The 23,188-nt window shown below is 42.6% G+C and overlaps 1 protein-coding gene across 3 annotated transcripts in view; it reads right to left on the bottom strand.

The window, feature by feature from the left end:
• TMTC1 (transmembrane O-mannosyltransferase targeting cadherins 1) overlaps positions 1-23,188 on the bottom strand; it is a 283,499-nt gene that overhangs the window by 246,369 nt on the left and 13,942 nt on the right. For all 3 annotated transcript variants that reach the window (XM_030804535.1, XM_030804536.1, XM_030804537.1), the window contains exons 2-4: positions 17,982-18,159; positions 8,763-8,836; positions 5,789-5,965 (exon numbers count right to left, since the gene is read on the bottom strand). In XM_030804535.1, coding sequence (XP_030660395.1) covers positions 5,789-5,965; positions 8,763-8,836; positions 17,982-18,159 — 429 coding nt within the window. The remainder of the gene's footprint in view (positions 1-5,788; positions 5,966-8,762; positions 8,837-17,981; positions 18,160-23,188) is intronic.

Here is a 23,188-nt window from a genome sequence, read left to right as displayed (position 1 = left end):
AAAGATCTCAAGAACCACCTAGTGCTGAGATATTTATTCTAAATTAGCAGATAAAGTAGGGACTGGGGAGTAGACCCCTAGGTGCTTGTGTAAAACTCTGCGTATATGTGCATTCCTCTGGGGACATAACTTTGTGAAATTCTCAAGAGTCCACGATCTCCCAGATACTCAGAACCTCTGAGCTGGGTAACTCTCATGATGTCTGAGCAGCAGATGTCCTGCAAGGTCTCCTGAGTCCCTGTCACATGTTCCTCCCTGGAGGCAATGGTGCTCCGGGCTAACCCTGTGAATCTGGAACCACACGGACATGGGTTCAAATCTTGGCTCCACTTGGGCTGGCTGACTGTGGGGAGGATACTTTCTGTGCCTCTGTTTTCTCCTTTGTAAAATGAGGATAAAGATTGTTGCAAGCAAATGGCATGGCACAGTGCCTAGCACGGGGCCAGCCCTTAGGTGATATCAACCATTTTTGGCGAGGTCTCCATGTTACATCCTCTGGTTCCTTCCTACCACTTTTTACAACTGTAATCAATCACTCATCAAATTACTTACATAATGTCTATCTCCACCAACATCTTATATGCTTTTTGCGGGAAGGAACCATATTTGTCTTGCTCCTGGCTAGCCAGAATGAGTATGTGTTGAATGGGTGGACAAAAGCATGAAGAAAAGAATGAATGCCTCCACTTAAGCAGCACTGCTGGATGTGAAAGATAAAAGTTTCTTTTTTTTTTTTTTTTTGAGACTGAGTCTCCCTCTGTCACCAGGCTGGAGTGCAGTAGCGCAATCTTGGCTCGCTGCAATGTCCAACTCCCTGGTTCAAGCAATTCTCCTTCCTCAGCCTCCCGAGTAGCTGGGATTACAGGCACATGCCACCAGGCCCAGCTAATTTTTGTATTTTTAGTAGAGATGGGGTTTTACCATGTTGGCCAGGATTGTCTCTATCTCCTGATCTCATGATCTGCCGGCCTTGGCCTCCCAAAGTGCTGGGATTACAGGTGTGAGCCACCGCGCCCGGCCTAAAAGTTTCTTAAAAACAAAACAAAACAAAACAAAACAACCCAAAAAAGACCCAGACTACGCTGCGGGACTTCTGTCAGCAGTATTATTCCTCCCAAAGAATTTCTAGCCATTTAGTATGATGAAGGTAAAGAAAGAAAAGAGACAAGTATCCCATTTGAAAAAGGCCTGGCTCAACAGTGACTACATGAAGAAGAAAGAAAGAGGTGTAGGCACCAGTGGGCTGGGGAGTCCCAAGATCAGAGGAGACATGACTTTAATGACAACATTAAAATAGCTCTGGACTGGACCATGTGAGAGAACGCATCTGCAGTCAGCTGTCTTATCTTTTTGCTGTCAGTGAGGCATAGCAGAAAGAAGTTAGGAAGTTGAGACAAGATAGATGCAAGAAGAAAGTGGAAAAGGGGTTTACAGTTTGTTCCCTCAAAAGTAAGATGGGCAATGCAATTACTGAAGGGCGACAGGCTAATCAGAGATGACACCGGTGGCAGCCAAGAGATCTTTATTGGAGAGGTAGAGGTCAGGTCGTGTGGGAGAGAGAGAGAAGAGAAGAGAAGAGAGAGAGAGAGCTGCTGGTGTGCTGGGTTTTATATCCCTTGGGCCTACATGGGGCAGGCCCAAGGGAAGGCGGGAGACGCTTCTTTCTGATTGGCCCTCCTTTGGCAGGTTCAGACAGTGCCCGGTCAAGGAGGGGAGAAGAACCCGGAACCGGCGCCATTAAGGTACCCCTGTTGCCTAACATTCCTCCCTTTTCATTGGTTTAAAATGGAAAGTGGGCGTCGTCATCTGGCTGCTTCCTGCTGAGAAGGGGCATTGTGAGGGGGAAAGTGGAAGGGAGTTTGGCTTGGGAGGGTTGGGGTATAGTAGGAGCATGATTCCACCTTGTAGGTAGAGGTCGTTGAGTGCGGTGAGCCACCCTAGAGGTAAGGTTGGATCATCGATGAGCCAGCTGTCGGTGTGGAGATTGGTTAGGAACTGATGGAACCAGTTAGTGTCCATCTTTAATAGCCTGGGGGTGGGCTATAGAGCTGTAGGGAAATATAGAGGTTTTGAATTTAGAGAGGATATCCCTTCCTAGTAGGGGAAGGGGGCATTGGGGCATGACTAGGAACCGGTGAGAAAATATGTGGCCGGAGAAGGTGCACGAGAGAGGAGGGGTGGCTCTCAGACGTATGGTTTGGCCTCCAACTCCAACTATAGGAGATCCAAAAAGGGAAGTGACACCCCAGAATTCCCTTAAAACCGAGAAGGTAGCTCTGGTGTCAAGGAGAAATGTGATAGAGCATCCGTCTACTGTTAACGAGACCCTGGGCTCCTGAGCGGTGATGATCTGTGTCAGGAGAAGAGTCCCAAGGCCCCGTCAATCTTTGATGGCCAGACCTAGGAGGTGGAGTGTAGAGCTGGAGGCTGGCCCGGCTCCCCTTCGGGGGCCAGGGCAGTCTACGGCCCAGTGGCCAGACAGGTGGCATTTGGGGCACAGCTTGTTGGGGGGCCTGGGATTTGGGCACTGCCAGGCCCAATGTCCCTCCTTTCCACATTTAAAGCAGGGCCCGGGGGCTCGTGTATGGGCCGATGGCCAGACGACGCCTTGTGGCTGTGTGATTTTATTATGGGCTGAGAAGGGGCCTAGAGGGCCTGTGCTAATAATTGGTATTTTTGTTTTCTTGCCTTCTCGTCCTGGTTATGATAGACCTTGAACGCCATTGCTAGTATCTCAGATTGGGGAGTGAAGGGGCCTCTGTCTAGCTTTTTTAATTTGTTTCGGATATCAGGAAATCGTTGGGCAAAGAAGTGGGACATGAGGAGTTGTTGAAGTGCCTTTGTAAGGCGGTCAAGGAAAGCGGAGGGGTTTTCATGTTTGTCCTGTATTATTTCATGAAGTTTTTCAAAATTGACTGCCTTCTGAGTTGCTTTACGCAGTCCAGCTATTAGGCAAGTGGCGAAATGGTCTCAGGCTGCTGTGCCGTTTTGTGTGTTATAGTCCCAGTTGGGCTCCTGTTCTGGCACCGCCTGTGCCCCCAGTGGCAGGGCTGGGGCTGTTTGGTGGACCTCATCTGCATGAGCATGAGCATGTTCCCAAACTCGCCTACGCTCTTCAGGAAGAAGGGTGTTTGTTAGAAAGGACTGTGTAGATGTCATGGAAGGTGAGGCTATAAGCTTGGCAAAGGTACTGAAATTCTTTGATGTATGAAGAAGAGTTAGAGGTGTAAGAACCTAAATGTTTTTCAATTTGAGATAGGTCAGCTATGGAGAAAGGGACGTGGACGTGAACAATGCCCTCTGCCCCGGCCACTTCTCTGAGGGGGGCGAGAACAGGGTGGGAAGATTTTGAGCGAGTAATGGGAGGGCTAAACGACGAGGAAAGAGCGGGCAGTGAGGAGGGTGAGGAGGCGGAAGTGGGGGGAGGGGAAGCTGTTGGGTATTGGGGTTGGGCAGCGGCCGGAAGGCGGGGCGGAGGGTGGTGGTATGGGGGGGGGGCTCGTCGGCTGGGTCGAAGTCGGGGGTAGAGGGAGGCGTTGGCAGTTTAAGAGCGGCAAGGAGCTGTTGGGGTTCGCAAGGGAGGCAGAGGTTAGGTGTGTCGCATAGGAGGAAGAAGCCATGAATATATGGGATCTCTACCCATTTTCCTGTTCGCACGCAATAGTTGTAGAGATCCCGAAGAAGATCAGGATCGAGAGAGCCATAAGGAGGCCATATGTTTTGGTTGTCTAGGGGATAGGTGGGCCAGTTTTGAGTGCAAAATTTAATTACGTGTTTTGGTTTGATGGCGAGGCCAAGGGCCGACAAATTATTTAAAAGATATTGTAGCGGGGAGTCGGCCGGCAGGGATGCAGAGCCTCCCATAATGAGAGGAAGGAATAGACGGCAATGAGCTAGGCAGGGCGTCCCCCGCTAGCTGCTTGCCGCGGAGCGAGTCAGAGCCTCCGGATCGATCGTCACCAAAACGGAAGGACTGAGGAGCCTCTGAGAGGCGGGAGGCCGTGGGTCACCTGGTACCAGGATTTTATCGAGCGAAGGAGAGGGGCCCAGGCCGGAGACGCAAGGAGGAGAGGGAGAAAACTCAGTTCCCTGCAGGCTGGGGCGGAAGTGAATGATAGGGGCCTACCACTGCTGTAAGGGCGTCGGGCAAAATGTGTCCATCACGGGAGCGGCTAGGGTCTGGCGATTTGCCCGAGAGGTAGGCCCGGGAGGGGAAAACTTACTGAGATGAGGCCAGTGGTGGGCGAAGAGCTCTGCGAACAGGAAAATGGGTGAAGGCTGGCCGGAGGTCTAGACTGAGCCTGGGAAGGGGATCGGGGTCCCTCCTAAAGGTGGGGAATCCTGATCCGAGTCACGGCACCAAAATGAAGGGCGACAGGCTAGTCAGAGACGACACCGGTGGCAGCCAAGAGATCTTTATTGGAGAGGTAGAGGTCAGGTCGTGCGGGGGAGAGAGAGAAGAGGGGAGAGAGAGAAGAGAAGAGAGAGAGAGAGCTGCTGGTGTGCTGGGTTTTATATCCCTTGGGCCTACGTGGGGTGGGCCCAAGGGAAGGCGGGAGATGCTTCTTGCTGATTGGCCCTCCTTTGGCGGGTTCAGACAGTGCCCGGTCAAGGAGGGGAGAAGAACCCAGAACCGGCACCATTAAGGTACCCCTGTTGCCTAACAATTACTCCCACTGGTCAGAGGATATAGAGGAAAGGCAACCTCATATAGGCCAAACGGAGGGCCTCTGGCTCACGGTTTTCTTGGCACGAGTTTGAGTCAAAGTGATTATTTGGCTCCGTGTTTTTACAAGCCTCTGAGATTTACCGAGAGCCAACAGAGTACTACACTCTTTTTAAATTATCCCCAACTATCACACTTCCAGGCAGGAAGGTGATCAGAATTTCCTGACTCATCTCAGTGTGTTGCCACTCAATATCACTGCTCTTATTTTTATGTCAAGAAGTATAAAGAGGTAGGAAATGGGATTTAAAAAGCAGGATTGTTTTTTCAGATAAAATTCTTCATTTGATATGGCAGGGCAATAAATTAGCCACATTTTTTAAAAGTTTAAACGTAAGGACCTTATAATTACTGAAAAATGGGGTCTGCTTGTAAAATTACTGGTAATTATGGATTTGATGGGGAAGAAATTACAGTATGTGCTTGTACTTTTAATATGTACTTAGTGATTCTTATCATCTATAAGCCACGACATAAAATGAGTGTGCCTTAAACTTTTTAAATAAATTAGGCTACTAAATAAGTTTGTTCATTAATTTGAATATGACATGTATGTACTCCTGTATGGTGTAGGCTGGCTCTTTGTGGAATTCCAATGGGTGCCTCCTAAAACTCTTAGCTAACAGCATCATTAGAAGAGCAGGAAAAGGGGCCCTTTGATGGATAACACTCATGCAAATGCAGGGATTCAAAGCAAGCTGTAAAAAACTGTTACCATTTGCAATCACTATTTTTATGAAGCAAGATTTTCTCAGCAGCATGCAACCAAAACAAACCAGCAATATAAACTTGCAGTTAACATAGATACTTTTCAATTCCAAATCTGGGGCTCACAAAAACTTCATAGTCCTCATTGATTTATACAAAAGTGTGAAGCATTTGAACATATATAATGCACTTATCTTAATGAAATAAGCCTTGTTGATTATGTGACAGTCTAAGGTGAGATGACATTTAATAAAGTGTTATATTTTTTAAATGGAAGTTTGGAAACTATTGTTTTAAGTAATTTTTCTCTGCCCATGACACGCCATTTGATATCAAAACTGTAAAATGACTTACGACTTGTCTTGCTTGTTGGAAAGGGAAAAGAGGTCACAGACCAAGCACACTCCAAACACCGTGATGCCTGTCTCTTTCACCAGCATCGCACAGGTCCCCAGGAACAAACTGAGCATCAAGAAGAAGGGAGACACCGTGGAAGGGAAACTTCCCCCAACACAGCCCTGATCCAGACTCCTGAAAAACAAGTTGGAGGTTATTTTAATCTAAGAAATAATGTGGTCTGCTAAGAAATACCACCACTTAAAGATAAGATCTAATGTAAATTCCATTGTATTCTAAGTAATTAAGCAGGTGAGTAGAGATTTCTTAAAGAGCCTTCATCCCAACAATACTGAATTTGGTACTTAAATTGCAGTATACACAGACTATGGTGTGTAACAAATGAACACCAAAAAGCCATTTAAAATTCTACCAGAGAGACATACTTAGTCATACGAAAAGATGTTTAAGTGAACACATTCTAAGAGAATAATCGAGTTACTAAACTGTATGCATAAGCTCAGGAGCCAGGTTCCCTGAGTTCCCTGCTAATCACAACCGTCAATTAACAGGGTAATATGGGGCAAGTTACTTTACTTCTTGGTGCTTCCGTTCCCTTATGTGTGAAAAGAGATTACAGTGTTGTAGGGGGGATTAAACGAATGACTTGTTACACATCAAGTGTGTATCACCATCATCATCATGGTAGTGAAGTGTTTTATATGCTTCCATACATAAAACAAAGTTGCCAGTGGATATATATGCCAAAATATAATAAGCATTTCTCTCTGGGATGAAAATACAATGATTTTAACCTTTTTTTTCTTTTGGCTAAATTCATTTAGCCAACATTTTAAAATTCATTTTCTATGAGCATATCTTAGGTAAAGTTTATTTTTTTCTCAGTTTAATTTCCAACAAGGATTTTCAAAATCTCTCCCATGCTGTTAAGCTTTTGTTTCACCTTGTAAAACAGAGCTGGCCCCCTACCAAGAGACACTACTGTTCCCTTCAACAGGTACCACACCTATTGGCTCCTATTCCACTGAAGTAAAGGCCAATATTTCTGTAGTTGAGACATCTTCTCCTTAGCATTCTGTCTTAGAACAATCTCATACAATTATATGTAGAATTTGCAGTACATAGGCATTTTTTTCTATTGAGTTGGTCTATAGCTCAAATTTCTGAAAATGAGAATGGCATGCAAAACCAATCTTTAAAAACATGGCTCATTATCATACAGATATGGATATACTGCAGGCCTAATCATGCCCCCAAATATATTAACCACACAGAATAGGCCTAGAGAACAAGTTTAAACTCCAAAGCAATTATTACTTCTATTCTAATGCCAGAATAAACAAGAAACAATTAATTGTTAAATTTTGGCTTATATTTTCAGATTTCATAACACCACATCATATGATCAAGAATGCAGTAGGAAGTTACAAAGCCAGGAGCAAAAGACTTACATTATGCTAAGAAAATGTTCCACCCTTTAAACAAAACAAAACTTCCTAAGACTTAATTCATTTCATTATTGACACAAGGTCTAAACTGGTTTGTAACAAGTTTCTCAATCCTAGCCCCATTAGCATTTTCTGCCAGATAATTCTTTGTTGTAGGGACTGTCCTGTGCATTGCAGAATGTCTATTCCGCAACATCTGGCTTCTACCCACTAGATGCCATGAGCACTACTTCAGTTGTGACAACCAAAAACGTCTGCAGATATTGCCAAATGTCTCCTGCAGGTAGAGGAGGTAGTGGCTAGGACGAGGAGGAAAATCACCCCTAATTAAGAGCCACTGGTTTAGAACAGTGTTCCTCAAACAGTCACTGGGCTTCGTAAGACTACAGGTCAATGAACTGATCCAAAGATCAGGGCCACCAAATGCTTAATCATGCATCTCTCCATGAAACTGGGCAACATGGTTGACTTGCCCCCCTTTTCTAGGTTGTATTAGTCTGTTTTCACACTCCTGATAAAGACATACCTGAGACTGGGCCATTTACAAAAGAAAGAGTTTTATTGAACTCACAGTTCCACATGGCTGGGGAGGCCTCATAATCATGGTGGAAGGCAAGGAGAAGCAAGTCACGTCTTATATGGATGGCAGCAGGCAAAGAGAGCTTGTGCAGGGAATCTCCCATTTTTAAAACCATCAGATCTCGTGAGACTTATTCACTATCATGAGAGCAGCACGGGAAAGATCCGCCCCCATGATTCAATTACCTCCCACTAGGTTCCTTCCATGACATGTGGGAATTGTGGGAGTTACAATTCAAGATGAGATTTTGGTGGAGACACAGCCAAACCATATCACAGGACATGCTCTGAGCTGCCCCCATTCACATTCTCTTTTTAATCCACTCCTTTCTCCATATGGACATGACATGACTCAGATGAGAATCTGATTGGTTTAGGGTAAAGGTGCAATATAATGGGAAATTATTTTAAGGCTTTTCAGTTTCCCAACGCAAAAAGCTTCTGTCTTTTGATGAAACTACAGGTAAATTGGAAAATCACAGTCGAGAAATGCTACTTTACACTCAGCTTTGTCATTTTAAGCTGAGTTACTTTGGTGAGGCTAACAAAGAGAAAAAGTATTAGGAACAAAATGAAAAGGAAAAATTAAGCAAATCATAGGCAAATAAAAGAGAACATTGCATCAAATACATTTTGGCTTAGAGCTAAGATTCTAAATTCACTTCTCAGTAAGAAACTAGAAGTAAAAGGAACGATAAAGCAAGTGCTTGTGTTCCCAACACTGGGAAAGCAATCCCTTTAAGGTGCTACAGTGTGGTTCAGAATGGGGTTGGAAGAGAAAACGGCCCAGCACTGGACAAGGAGAGAGTTTCCTATTCCTGGTCCCTGGAAAGCTTGCTGAGCATTTCACAACCAGAAGCCTCTCTCCTCTCAGGCACACGCTCCCAGTCTACACACACGGCACAGTTGCAATCACAGAGAAGGGCAGTCTTAGCCATACATACCTGTTGTAGGAGAGAAAGGCCAATAGAAACAGCAGACACGCTAACACATCCGCTCTGCCAACGATCCCAGCCACCTTGGAAGTTAAAATAATAAAATATGAAAACCTCAGACAATTACTTTCAGAAAACCATTACACAAATCCATTACAGAAATGTACTTGTTGTTAGATACATGAAAGATGTAATAAAATAGAAATCTCACTGTTCTTCAAGTTCTGATATATGGCTAAGCAACTCTGATTATCATATATATTTAATAATGAGTTTATGTGAGGAAAAAAGAGGATGGATGGAAGGGGCGAGATTTCCACACTTTATTTCTAAGCTCTCAGAGCATCAATTCACAGCATCAAAATTTATTCATTTATTAATTTATTCAAAAAAATTTTTGAGCAATACTTGAGAGTCAGACACTGTGTCCTTCTGTGTACCATAATGCTAATGGAGCAGACAATATTTTTAGAGAACTAGAAAAAAGTAAGTTGAGAATCAATACTTTTAACAAGAATAGGGCTGGGCAGGATGGCTCACATCTGTAATCTCAGCACTTTGGAAGGCCAAGCTTGGCAGATCACTTGAGTTAAGGAGTTCAAGACCAGCCTGGGCAACATGGCAAAACCCCGTGTCTACAAAAATATACAAAAATTAGCCACGCATGGTGGCACATGCCTGTAGTTCCAGCTACTCAGGAGGCTGAGGAAGGAGGACTGCTTGAGTCCTGGAGGTCAAGGCTGCAGTGAGCTGTGATCGCGCCACTGCACTCAGCCTGGGTGACAGAGTGGCCCCTGTTTCAAAAAATAAAAAAATAAACAGGAAAGGGAATGAGTTTGAACTCATGATTGCTATATGTGAGTATATGTGTGTGCAAGTGTGTGTGTGTGCATGTGTGCATATTTTTCTTAGCTCTATCACTGAAAGGGCCTATAAATATAAAACCTCAGTAGCAAAGGGCCATCTTGGCACTAACCACAAACCATTTCCCCACAAAAGAGAACACCAGCTCCTTGGAAAACTGGCTGACACCAGGGCTGAGGCTGGGGAAATCCGAGAGGAGCTTGGATCATCTCGTGTCAGAAAGTAAGAAAATGCTTATAAAATGACAGTCAAAAGGGCATAGAAGCCAGGAACAACGGGCTCCCACCGAACAAATTTAAAGCAATTTGAATATTAAAATAAATGAGTAAAATAATACATTATAAACCATTGAAAATGAAGTCCATGAGTCCATACTAATAATAAATACAGCTATGCATTGAATAACCACATTCAGGTCAACAATGAGTCACATATATGATGGTGGTCCCACAAGAGTATAATACCATATTTCTCTTGTACCTTTTCTATGTTCAATATGTTTAGATACACAAATACTTACCATTGTGGTACAGTTGCCTATAGTATTCAGTACAGTAGCCTAAGAGCAATAGGCCATAGCATCTAGGTTTGTGTAAGTATACGCTATGATGTTTGCACAATGACAAAATCACCTAACCACTCATTCTCAGAACTTGTCCCCATCGTTAAGCAATGCGCAATTGTATATACATAAATGAATGAATGGATACATATAAATGTACATACATACATACATACATACATACATACAGCAAGCAAGTGAATGGGAAAGAAAGGAGACCTCTTCATTAAAAAGCCAGTTAATAAATGTGGAGGGAGAAGTGGAGTTGGAAAATAACCATTTTGCTTCCAGAAGAGTGAAGACTGGAGCAAGCAAGAAACATCAAAAATATCAATGGATGCTAAACCTAGGACATGAAAGTTTTTGAGGTGCAAAGTATTACCAGGACTTCAAAGTGTCTATTTACTAATTATTAGATGAAAAAATTTAAAAAGAACACTATGGAAAAAATGCGTTATATTGCACTATGTCTTAACTGTGGAATCAAATTAAAATCACCATTCCTGAAAAGGAACCATCATAACCCCATTTATGCAGTATTCTAGCAGGGACATATGACCTGAATATAATCATGAGAAAACATCAAACTCAAGATGAGGAACATTCAATAAAAATATAAATAAATATATATTACACTAACAAATTATAAATTTTACGTGTAGCAGTATTTTGTAACATTACATTTTATTGCATATTAATTTATTCTAATTTATATTACACGATGATTCATAATTATAATTCATTATAATCTAATCAATTATAATATTGTATAATTACATACTATGTATAATGCATTACACATATATAATATGTATATATATTTCATATATTTATTACTTATACATTATTCATTCTGCATTTGCATATATACTATATATCATATATTATTTATATATTATGTATTTTTGATATAATACGCTCTATCTATAAATTGTATGTAGTATATATGTTATAAATTGTATAACATTCATAAGTATTATATATTTATATTATAGTTATAGAATATATTATAACCATATATTGCAATATAACATGTTAATAACATTTTTTATTTTATATGTTCTAATATAAATTCTAAATTATATTATAATCTATAAATCATATTATAGAAAGACAATGAAGACTGGTAACTGTTTCAAATAAAGGAGACTAATGAAAACGAAAGAGAAATGACTAATGCTTTCAGCTTTCAAAAATGTACAGCTAAATTATTAAAGTATAAAGGGGTATGAATTGTGCAACCTACTGTCAAATGCTTCAGAAAATAAATAACATTTTTATATATTGAGAGAGAAAGAGAGGAAGGTGATAAATGTGAGAAAATGTGAAAAATTAGTGAATCTGGATAGAGAGTATACAGTTATTTTCCATATTTTTTAAGTTTGAAATTGTTTCAAAAAAATGCATTACTTCAGAAGAAGACTGAAATGGAAGAGTGGTGGGAAACAGATGACTCTTTACAAGTCTTCACACTATTTTGCTACATATCCATGCATTTCTCTTGTTTTTTTTTTTTAATCCAAGAAATATAAGAGTCAAGGGAAAAAATGGGATATAGCTTTTTAAAAATGCTCCAAAGAACAGGTACCATAAGAGCTGAATGATGAGGAACAGCTCAAAAGGGAGATGAACTGGGCTGACATTTCAGGCACAAGAATAGTATCACCCACATCACAGAAGACCCGAGGTCTATGGTGTGTTAAAGAATCAATCAACAATTAATAGTAGGAAATAGTTTTCTGGGAAATATACCTATAAGCATCCTGATGCAATGAGCACGCTTTGCAGTCATGAAGGAGAGGCAGTGAATAAGCATGGAGGTGGCCGGACGCAATGGCTCACGCCACACCTGTCATCCCAGCACTTTGGGAGACTGAGTTGGACAGATCCCTTGAGCTCAGGAGTTCAAGACCAATCTGGGCAACATGGAGAAACCCTGTCTCTACCAAAAATACAAACGACTAGCCGGGTGTGCACCTGTGGTCCCAGCTACTCGGGAGGCTGAGGTAGGTGGATCGCTTGAGCCCAGGAGGTAGAGGCTGCAGTGAGCCGAGATCACGTCACTGTGCCCCAGCCTGGGCGACAGAGGAAGACCCTGTCTCAAAAACTTAAAAACGAAATAAGCATGGAGGTAAACCATTCAAGGTCTGAATGTAGACTTTGCTCTTGCCATCTGAGATTTGGTTTTGTTATGTTTAAAAGGCGTGTAACACCCACTCCCTCAGGGTGGTTGTAATTCATGACATGATATATACATAAAGGGCCTGCTGGATAAATGCTGGTGCACTTCTTTCTCCCCCCTTTTTATTTTCTTTTTTTTCAGAGAAAGGGGGTGGAACTCTTAACACTGAGATAGGTTTTCCTGTGTGGCTTATGGAAATCATCTTTTTTACTTTAAGGTTTACAGGTATGGTATCTTAATTGCGAACTTTATTAGATAATCTAATGTATCTGTTAGTTAAAATCTACATAAAACATAACGCAATTATACACACACAGATGGACTGACAGCAAGTCACATATTGAGAAAAATTCCAGTCCTACTTACATTAAGAGAAACCTGGACATGGCCAAAGAATACCATTGGCAATACAGAGCTGAAAGCTATTACCTGACATGGCTACTTGTACCACATGCTGTTCATTGATTCGTTAATCTATAAGGAACTTGAGTACCAAATCAGGAAGACTGCATGACTCAAGAGACGAATGCAGTGACAGTGTGGTGTCACCACAATGTCAAGGTTCAGCTCAGTCTCACAGTCTGTAAAGCCGAATCGTGTACGGGTCACCTGTAAGCCCAGATCTGCTCAGACTACACTACCACCTCCTTGAGCATTTAGCTCAGCATCACCTGCAAGTCTTCCTGAAGGTTAAACAGAGAGCCCAGCTCTCTAGCAACAGTCTTGAGATAAGCCTAAGCATCTGGACCGAGAAGGGCACTCATCACAGCACAAGTGATGTAGCCAACAGCAAGACTTGCAAGCTGTTACTGGGTGTAGCAAGTTGGAATGAGGCAATCACAAGCTAGGCAAGCTTAACTAATGTGTTAAAGGCATCCTGCAGCCTGGCTTCTTGCATTGCAGCCAGTTTGGAAGAGACAACAGCAGACTGTGCCAGCTGGATGTGCCCAGATATAAAGAATGTAGTGTCCCTTGCAGGAGAAGCTCAAAGAGGGTGTTGAAATATTGGTGTAACATTGATAGGCTCTCTTGCCAGTCCAAACCACTAAGCATGCATTGAACACCTATTCTATACCCCTGTTGAACTGAGGTATTTGGGGCAAAAGGCTAGATATCTAAAAACGGGGGCTATAATAGTCATTACTGTATGTCTAGACCAGCCATTCATTGTGATTCAATTAGTCAATATTGTCATGTTCAGTAAGTGTGTGTTTAATTCCAGTTAACAAACATTTTCCAAGTGCTTCCTCTTAGCTAGATCCTGTGCCAGTTGGAAACATACAATCAGCCTCAAGGAGTTTAACATCTGGTGGGGAGTCAAAAGAGGGTATTAAATAGCACACAAGGAAACTGCATGCATCATAAGAGGAGAAACCATTACCAAGAGAAGACTGAAGAGGTTAACTTTTACTGTAGCATCTAGGAAGGCTTCACAGGTCTGGCCATGTAAACTGTGACTTAAACATAGCCAAGGAGGATTTCAGGAAGCTCGAGGCGAGGGAATGCTCAGCCTAGGCCTGGGAAGGAACACAAATGCTTTGCGGGTGGAGGATATGAGAATGGCAGAGCAAGAGAGGTCTGGAGATCTATGGAGTGCTTCTGGAAGGGGAGGCCTAAGGTGATGAAGAGCATGGAGTAAATAAAGAAGTGAGGAGGGGCAATGGGAAGCAAAGATGGAACATTAAACTAGAGCCAGTTGATTTTATGACAATGTAGGCTGAATTGTAGGAGGCTGGAAAGTACGAAAGCAATTGGTCAGTTCATGGTTAGTGAAAAATATATGCAAATGGCCAGCATGTATTTTAGCCTCAAACTACAGGTTTCCATTACCAACATGGTGGCTGTAACCTGGAACTGCAGCCTCTCACAAATATTCAAACACTGGAAGGAGAAACATCAGTGAACATAACTGGATAGAATTCAAATAATGTAACAGCAGATCCTCTAGCAAGGTTAACACAATCACAGGCAGAAATTTCAAATTAGGAGTTAATTTGCTGTAGAAACTTGTCTTTTGGAATACCACCAATAAGATTTGTATAAAGTATACTATATGGTGTAAGGCTACTGATATTTATTCTATCTGCAAGAATGAGTTCCATTAATGTCATAGCCACTGGGGAGGCTGAGGTGGGAGGATTGCTTGAGCCCAGGATATGGGGGTTGCAGTAAGCTATGATTATGCCATTGCACCCCAGTCTGGGCAATAGGGTGAGACCCGGTCTCAAATAATAGTATTAATAATTTATCTCTATATTTTCTGGAAAGTACATCTCTTTTTCTATTTCTCTGTCCTCCTCCTACTTAGAAACTTGAATTGAAATCCATGACTAAATAATAAGTCCCCCAATTTTACATTGTCATGTAAATTGTTTTGTAGGCTAAATTTCTCTGCCTCCTTCTCACACTTCCCTCAAAATCTTATGAATGTAAGCATCCTCCCTAACATCCTTCCCTAAATAACCACCCAGCTCTCAGACTCCTCTGTCCCTTTCATTGTGTTACCATGGATTTTTTTCAATTAGTACAAAAGCTTGTTGTAACTTTTTTTTAAGGTCATTTTGCTAATAGGATTTTCCTCTTGTCTTAGGAACCAACCTTAACCAGTTCCTGATCATACTGCCAAAGGCTGCCTGTGTTTTATGCACTCTCTCTTTGATACCTCTGAATTGAAACTGTTATTGCCCTACTCATTTGTTCCTTCATGCAGTAATTGTCCCCAATATGCTCTAAGCACAGATTTCCAATTGTACATCAAGAATTATTTGTCAGAAATAAAATACTGTCTATGGTTTTATAGTAAAACATGCCATTGGCCCAGCATCACATATTCTGTATGTCTAGTAGTAGTAGTCTTTGATTATTTTTCTTCATATTCTATCCAAAAAGAACATTAAAAACTTAAGTATCTCTCTCTCTTATTTTTTTCAGTTCATATCCAAAAATTTTCATCATAATTTTAAATACTTGAAAGGATCTAGCTTCCTATGCATTGTAGATATTGACATTTCCACATGAGGCCATAAGGTTTCTGTACTAAATCTACCAAATGGAATTTGAACACTATAGCAACTTGAAGCTCATCATCTTCCATTTACCTAAACATGAATAGGCTCTTCTTTAATTGGTAGACACTTCATAGCCTTTCTCCTTGAACTCATACTTTCATTGTATTTCCCCCTCATCATTTTTGTAAATTACATAGTTATGCTTAAAAATATTGTACTTATCATCCTTCTCCCTATAATAAAAAAATACACAATTAAATCTGTATTTTAAATTTCTTTTAACCATAAGCCTCTAAGTGTTAAAATTTAAATTTTGTATTACTATTCCAATTATTGTTAATTCACAGATATTTTATATATCATAAGGCAGAAAATCATAATTAATAAATATAAAAAATCACCTCTTAATAATCTAAGTGTAGCAGATTTCTTTTCAGTAAGTTCAGCTGTCTGTGGCTGAATCTTACCTTTTGTTAGACTATGACAGCAGGTAGCATTAATACCAACTACTCCTAGCTTTCATCTTCATAGGCTGTTCACATAAGTAAGTGAAAATGGAAGTAGACCTGTTACAGCAATGACTTTATTCTTTGAACTCTAAGTTACTGGCAAATAATCACCTTACATAATTTTTAATGATCTACCAACTGACAATGCAATCAAGTCTTCCTTTAATTTGGTCAAAAGCAAAGAATTTAACCATAGCCATCATTAGAGTTACCTGTCATTACAGTCATTTACTGTCACAATTTCTTTTAAGTACAGCAGAAAAGCTTTACTGAGACTCACCAAAGGACTATTACTTATGCCTCATACTCATCCACTTAAAGGCACCTTTGCTCAGTCTAAAATACTCACAAAGAGTTGGGAAAATGACCTTTCACAGTGTCATTTTTTATAAAGTGATCTTTCTTCATCATCCAATCAAAATATATTTTTGTCAAAACTTTGAGCTTACAGATTTAGAATTTTGTTGGTGGAAAACGCCCACCATATAGCCTAACTGGCAAACCAGTCCTCATCATCAAACCAACTGGTGGAATCAGACTTCTTGTGTCCATTCTAATAAACATACTATTATGCATCCCCATGACAACTATGTCACTTCTGAATTCAGAACAGTAACACAAGCCACCATACCTTACTTCTAAGGCCATGTTATATTCTTCATAGAGATACGTGTTAGACAGGGAGAGCTGTGAAGCCCTCCTTTGGGTTTGTGATGCCTTAATTGGAGGATGCCTTGCTGACACTGATATATCAGACTATTCCTTTGTAAGGTACCTCAGAGGTTTGTACACCTGGGGCATAGTAAGATGCTGGTGTACACAAGGTATTCCTTAACTTTGTTAAAATGAGCAGAGGGCAACTGAGAAACGGAGGAGGGAGAAGGGAACCACCATGACATCTTTGCTGCAGGTGTGTACTCAGGCAGATCAGCTTCAGGGAAGTGTCCAAAGAGATGCAAGCTGAAACTCTGGAAAAGAGTCTTGTAAAACTGTGGTGCCCATGGACCTCTCATCAAGTTTTCATCTACCCCTAGCCAGGCACATCAAACAAACCAGCTGTTTTTACTGAGCTGGGAAACAAAGTAGCTTAAAAATGCCATCTGATTCATGGAATGATTAAATAAATATTTTAAACAGGGCCATAGCTATCAATACTTTTTTTTTTTTTTTTTTTTTTGAGACAGAGTCTCACTCTGTTGCCCAGGCTGGAGTACAGTGGTGCAATCTTGGCTCACTGCAACCTCCACCTCCTGGGTTCAAGTGATTCTCCTGCCTCGGCCTCCCAAGCAGCTAGAATTACAGGCACCTGCCACCACACCTGGCTAAGTTTTTTTGTAATTTTAGTAGAGATGGGGTTTCACCATGTTGGCCAGGCTGGTCTTGAACTCCTGACCTCAAGTGATCTACCTGTCTCAGTCTCCCAAAGTGCTGGGATTACAGGCATCAGCCACCACACCCAGCCAATACTTTTTAAATAAATTTTTCATCACCCACACAATAACTATGCTTCCTATTAAGTAACTTGGGAAACAATACATAAGGCTCCTAAGTCTGTCTTTCTAACTTGAAGAATGTCAGTCTAATTTTTTATAGTCCTTCCCCAGCACTTACAGTTCTGCATAATAAACATTATAAAATAAAGCAGGGTGAGAAAAGGTAAAATATAAATGTGGAGCAGGAACAATGACTCAGCATGCTAAGTGTTCAAATGGCCCTTGCTGCTTAAAACACATTAGGACTTAAATTATCTTCAAATACAAAACTGAACAAACTGTGGCCATTCATTACTACCTGTAATAATAACAGCGGTTATTTAGAAAAGCAATTAAATCCAGCAGGTGCAATAAAACCAATTTGAACACTCAAAAAGAAAAGTTGTCAACCAAAATGGTTTATATATAAAGATAAACACTTTAGTAGAGTGAACTCATGTGTTTTTGAAAAGGAAAAAAGATCAGCTTAGTTTACATGTATATATCTATATACACACATATATCTACAATATACACACATTTACATGTATGTGTGTGTATACACGTACACACGTATACATACACACACATATTCATATTCGTTATTTCACTGAGATCCAATTACACTTACCGCCTCAGTATGAATGGGATGTACAGCAAAAAGCAATGCCGTTACAAAAGCAAGTCCACGATTCTTGAAGACAGTTTTATCACAGGTGTACATCAGCACAAGAGTCACTAAGCAGTGTAAAATTACATTGACTGCGTGAAAGTAGAAGGGGTTCATACCAGTCAAAAATATGTTTAGCCTATAAAAAAAAGAAAAAAGAAAAAAACTGCATTAGCTACAAACTCCACATAAACACAAGGAAAGCAGACGGAATCCATCATTTAAAAAGATAAGCTATTAGATTAATGATTTTTAAGTGATTCCCAACATTGGGTTATTTTTTAGCCTTGGGTATGTATCACACTTTTCCTATTTCAGAATTGTCCCATGTACAGAAATCCATGCATATACAATACAATATTATTTCAGGGAACTTTGGTCTCACTGAGAAGGCAAGCAAACAGGTGCTGAGCCTGTTTTTCCATCACTCCATGGCTAACGCAAATACGCCCCCTTAATATTCTTGTTTTCATTGCTGGCTCTTCCCAAGCAACTGAGTGTTGAAAGGGAAGTCCAAAGGGCCATGGGTCAGAGCCACATACACCGGAGATGAACAGAAACCATGAAACTACGATTAGTCACAGTTGGGACAAATGAGGCATGAATGAGTTCTCTCACCCATGGTGCCACCAGGAACCAGGTTTCTAGATTATGCACCTGGAAGTATCACCTAATTACCACCCCACAAAGGAAGCTTTAGGGAACCAACATGCTATTACCAGCTGCAGCTGAAATGAAAAGATGAGCAAAAGCATCATGTTCCAGAATGTATATTAAATGTTTTTAACATAAATTCCCACAGATCTCAGTACCTGATTTGTAAGACTGTGACAAAGCAATTAAAAGAGAACCACAAAGGGAAGGAAAACCAATTGTTCAACATCTTAAAAAAATACTTTCATGAGACAGAAACGCAAAATAGAGAGACTTCTGAAGGTTGCCTTAAATTTAATAACAGGACATAATACACCCAATTGATTCTGTGGGGTTACAGAAAAAAAACACTTGTACAAGGTATGGTTCTTTCCAGGGAGCACTGACACCCTAAGTGGTACTGCCTACAGTTGTCTGTATTCTAGTCCATTTTACCAAAACAGCAATCCCAGGTCTTCAATTCTCAGGCCTTTGATCTGCTTCTCTTATAGAAACAGCTCCTCTTTGCCAAAACAACTAAGAATGAAAAAGTCAGCTTTAGAGATGACATATGCGTATTCTAAATAATTGACGTAATTCATACACAGCTTTAACCTACAGAATTTTAAACATCTCAAGATTTACTTGGACATATGAATGCAAATGTCATAGTTACTAATAAACTCTATTTTCACTCCCACTGAAGTAATCAGAGTCTTAACTAAGCCTAGAAAACTAAATTGTTGTATTGGATCCAACTCCAGGGCTCTGAGGCAAGATTTGACTCAGTTGTATGTTGGCAGACTCATGAGTCTGCACACACCCCAGCATCCTCAATACAGGAGCCTGGTGGGAAATTGCCCATCCAGAGGGCAAGAGGAATAGGCAGTGAACTAGAGAACTCAGAGGTCCAACAAAGCGGGGAGACCAGCATGCCATTCCTGTATAGAAACACACACGAGACAGCAGAGCTGCTTGAAGTCAGAAAGCTTGGGATGGGATAATTGTTAAGGAAGGTCAAGACCAAGTCCAGGTCCTTGGAGAACTTGGATGCAGTTCCCTAAGAGTCCGTCCCCCTGAGACTGATTTTACACTGCGTTCCACTTCAGCAGGCTGAGTTCTCCAGACTAAGCCATTCATTTAAAGTTCATTCACACCACTGACAAGCATGAGAGAAAACAGGCAATCTCACATCTGACTGGTAGGTGTCCAAGTTGGAAGGTCTCTTGGTTGGCAACATGCATCGGAGGCTTTAAAAGGTATGCACTTTTGACTGAAAATTCCACTTCCAGGAATTTTCCATAAAGAAGTAACGAGAAAAAGTTTGTATAAAATATATATAAACTATATATACATAAGTATATATACAAATACATATATATGTACATATACATATAAAAGACGTTAGAGTGAATGTACAGGAATGCATCTCACAGTGTAAATGGTAAAAATGGCATTGTGACAAAGGCAAGACATCTAACAAGCCAAATCCTTGATAAATTTGACTATTCCCATGGATCCTAAAATTTAGGTAATAAATTTGGATTACAAATTGAAAGGGGTTGGGCGGAGACCAAACTACACCGGTCGCGGTCAAGAGATCTTTACTGGAGGTATTGAGCGGCACCACGCAAGGAGATGGAAGAGGAGAGAGAGGGCTGCTGGTGTGCTGGGTTTTATATCCCTTGGGCCTACGTGGATTGGGCTAGGGGCGGGCCCAAGGGAAGGCGGGAGATGCTTCTTTCTGACTGGCCCTCCTTTGGCGGGTTCAGACAGTGCCCGGTCAAGGAGGGGAGAAGAACCCGGAACCGGCCCCATCTTAAGGTACGGCACCATTTTAAGGTACCCCATGTTACTTAACATTCCTCCCTTTTTGTTTTCTTAAATGGGGGAAAATGGGCATCATGGTTCATCTGGCTGCTTCCTGCTGAGTGGGGGCGCTGTGGGGAGGGGGCACAGGGAGAACTGTCAGGGTTGTGCGTGGGGTACAGTATGAGTATGAGGCCAAGCAATAGGGCACTATACACGAAGACTTCGTTAGACGTGAAGTCCATTAATGTTCCTTGTAGGTATAGATCCTCCAGTGCCATGAGCCAGTTGAGAGGCAGGGATGGGTTGGCAATGAGCCAGCTGTCTGAGCGAAGGGTGTTTAAGAATTGGTAGAATCGGCTTGCTGTAGCCATCTGGGGTACTAGGGGTAGAGTTTGGTCTGCCCGAAGAGAAAAGAAGATGGTAGTTAATTTAGGGTGCGAGGGCAGGCCTACCCCCTCCCCCCAGCCAATCCTGGGTATATGTTGCCGGTCATTGGCCGTTTGAGAGGTCAGCAGGGTGTGAGACTGTCTCTGGAGTCTGCCGTGTCTTCACAAGTCGCTAGGAGCTGGTAGTTTCTGAGGAGAAGCTGGTTAAAGGTTTGGTTAGAGATGGATACTCAGTTTTGAGGGAACGGGAAATAGTTATGGTTTGAGTTGGATATGCCCAGGCACTGCTGGGATATATGCCTCCTGTAACTGACTGGCCCCAGACCGGGTGGGCGGGGTTGTCGATATGCATGGCTCAGGAGGAGGCGTTGTTTTTAGTGGTATAGTATAGGAAGGGGGTGTGTTTGTTGATGTGGGAGCCAGATGGCGAAGTGGAACATGTGGAAGAGAGGGTCCCAGCCGTTTTCTATCATAGTGAGCCTGGGAAGGGGAAGATCCACCATGGGGCTGATGTAGTTGGTGTGTGTCCTCCTGTGAATGTTGTATGACTCTTTAACTGTGAAGAGATAATAGGGCTGGGAAGAGGGCCCGCCGGCGGAGGAAAGTGTAAAGATGTGAGAGTCGGAAAGCCAGAGAAGAGGACTTAGGAGATGCATGAGAGCGGGGCGTAAGCAGTTTGGTTCTTCGTGTGGTCCAGGCTGGTAGCCGGTTCCAACCTGGAAATGTGAAGCCAAGGAGTTAGACGTCCTGGTGATTCTTGGAGACTAGCGGCCGTGGGAGTGCAGAGTATAATTTGGAGAGGCCCTTTCCACTTAGGGACTAGGGAGACAGATGTAGTAGGGCTGGGTGGAGAGTAAAACACCCACTCCCCTGGTTTAAGGGGAAAGGACTGGTGACTGCGGGTAGTATCGGGCAACAGGCACTCCTGTCGCTTCCACAGCTCACACCGGATGAAGGACAGGAAGGGATAGCTAATGTGTTGTGGGGCCGTCCAAGAGGTGGGACTGATACCTGGTGGGAGTGCAGGTCGGCCATCCATGATCTCCAAGGGAGACAGAAGGGTGGGCTTTTTTGGGAGCACCCGGAATTTGAACAGGGCTGTAAGTAGTAATTTTACCCAATCTAGGTGTAATTCTAGGGTGAGTTTGGTTAGGGTTTCTTTAAGGGTACGGTTAGTCCGCTCAACTTTTCTGGAGGATTGAGGGTGGTAGGGGATGTGGAAGTGCCAAGGAATGTTGAGGGCAGTTGCAAGGGAGGCAGAGGTTGGGTTTGTCCCGTAGAAGAAAGAAGCCATGAACGTAGGGGGATCTCTGCCCATTTTCCTGTTCGCTCACGATAGTTGTAGAGATCCCGGAGAAGGTTGGGATCAAAGGACCCATAAGTGGGCCATCTGTTTTGGTTGTCTAGGGGGTAGGTGGGCCAGTTTTGAGTGCACAATTTAATGAGGCATGTAGGTTTGAGATCAGCAGCCAAACCAAGGGCTGATAAGTTATTTAAAAGGCATTGTAAGGGAGAGTCGGCCGGCAGGGATGCAGAGGCTCCCATTATGAGAAGAGGGGGTTTATGGAAATATATGGCAAAGGGCTGGGCAGGGCGTCCCCTACCAGCCGATGACCATGCTGTGAGTCAGACCCTTCGAGTCAGTCGTCACCAAAACGAAAGGACTGAGGGCCTCTAGGAGGCCGAGGGCCGGGGGTCACCTGGTGCCAAAATTTTCAGAGCAAGAAAGGGGAAAGGGCCCAGGCCTGATGAGTAAGGAGGAAAAGAAGGGAACCCTGCTCCCTGGAGGCCGAGTCCAAAATAGGATTTATGGCAGCCGTGTGGGCGGCCGAGGCGGGAGCTGGTCGACTGGTGTCGGACACCAGAATGGGAGACTTACCGAGATGAGGCCGGTGTTGGGCATAGAGGTCGGCAAACAGGAAAATGAGCGAAGACCGGCCGGGGTCTGGACTGAGCCCAAAAGGGATCAGGGTCCCACTGAGGGGGGTGGGGAGTCCCAATCCGAGTCACGGCACCAATGAAAGGGGCCGGGCGGAGACCAAACTACACGGGTCGCGGTCAAGAGATCTTTATTGGAGGTATCGAGCGGCACAATGCAAGGTGAAGGAAGAGAAGAGAGAGAGGGCTGCTGGTGTGCTGGGTTTTATATCCCTTGGGCCTACGTGGATTGGGCTAGGGGCGGGCCCAAGGGAAGGCGGGAGATGCTTCTTTCTGATCGGCCCTCCTTTGGTGGGTTCAGACAGTGCCCGGTCAAGGAGGGGAGAAGAACCTGGAACCGGCCCCATCTTAAGGTACGGCGCCATTTTAAGGTACCCCATGTTACCTAACACAAATAAT

Source organism: Nomascus leucogenys, chromosome 23 (assembly GCF_006542625.1).
Source record: "Nomascus leucogenys isolate Asia chromosome 23, Asia_NLE_v1, whole genome shotgun sequence".
Classification (NCBI taxonomy): Eukaryota; Metazoa; Chordata; class Mammalia; order Primates; family Hylobatidae; genus Nomascus; species Nomascus leucogenys.
Note: the sequence above shows the minus strand (reverse complement) of the source record. Positions and strands in the feature narration are given on the sequence as shown.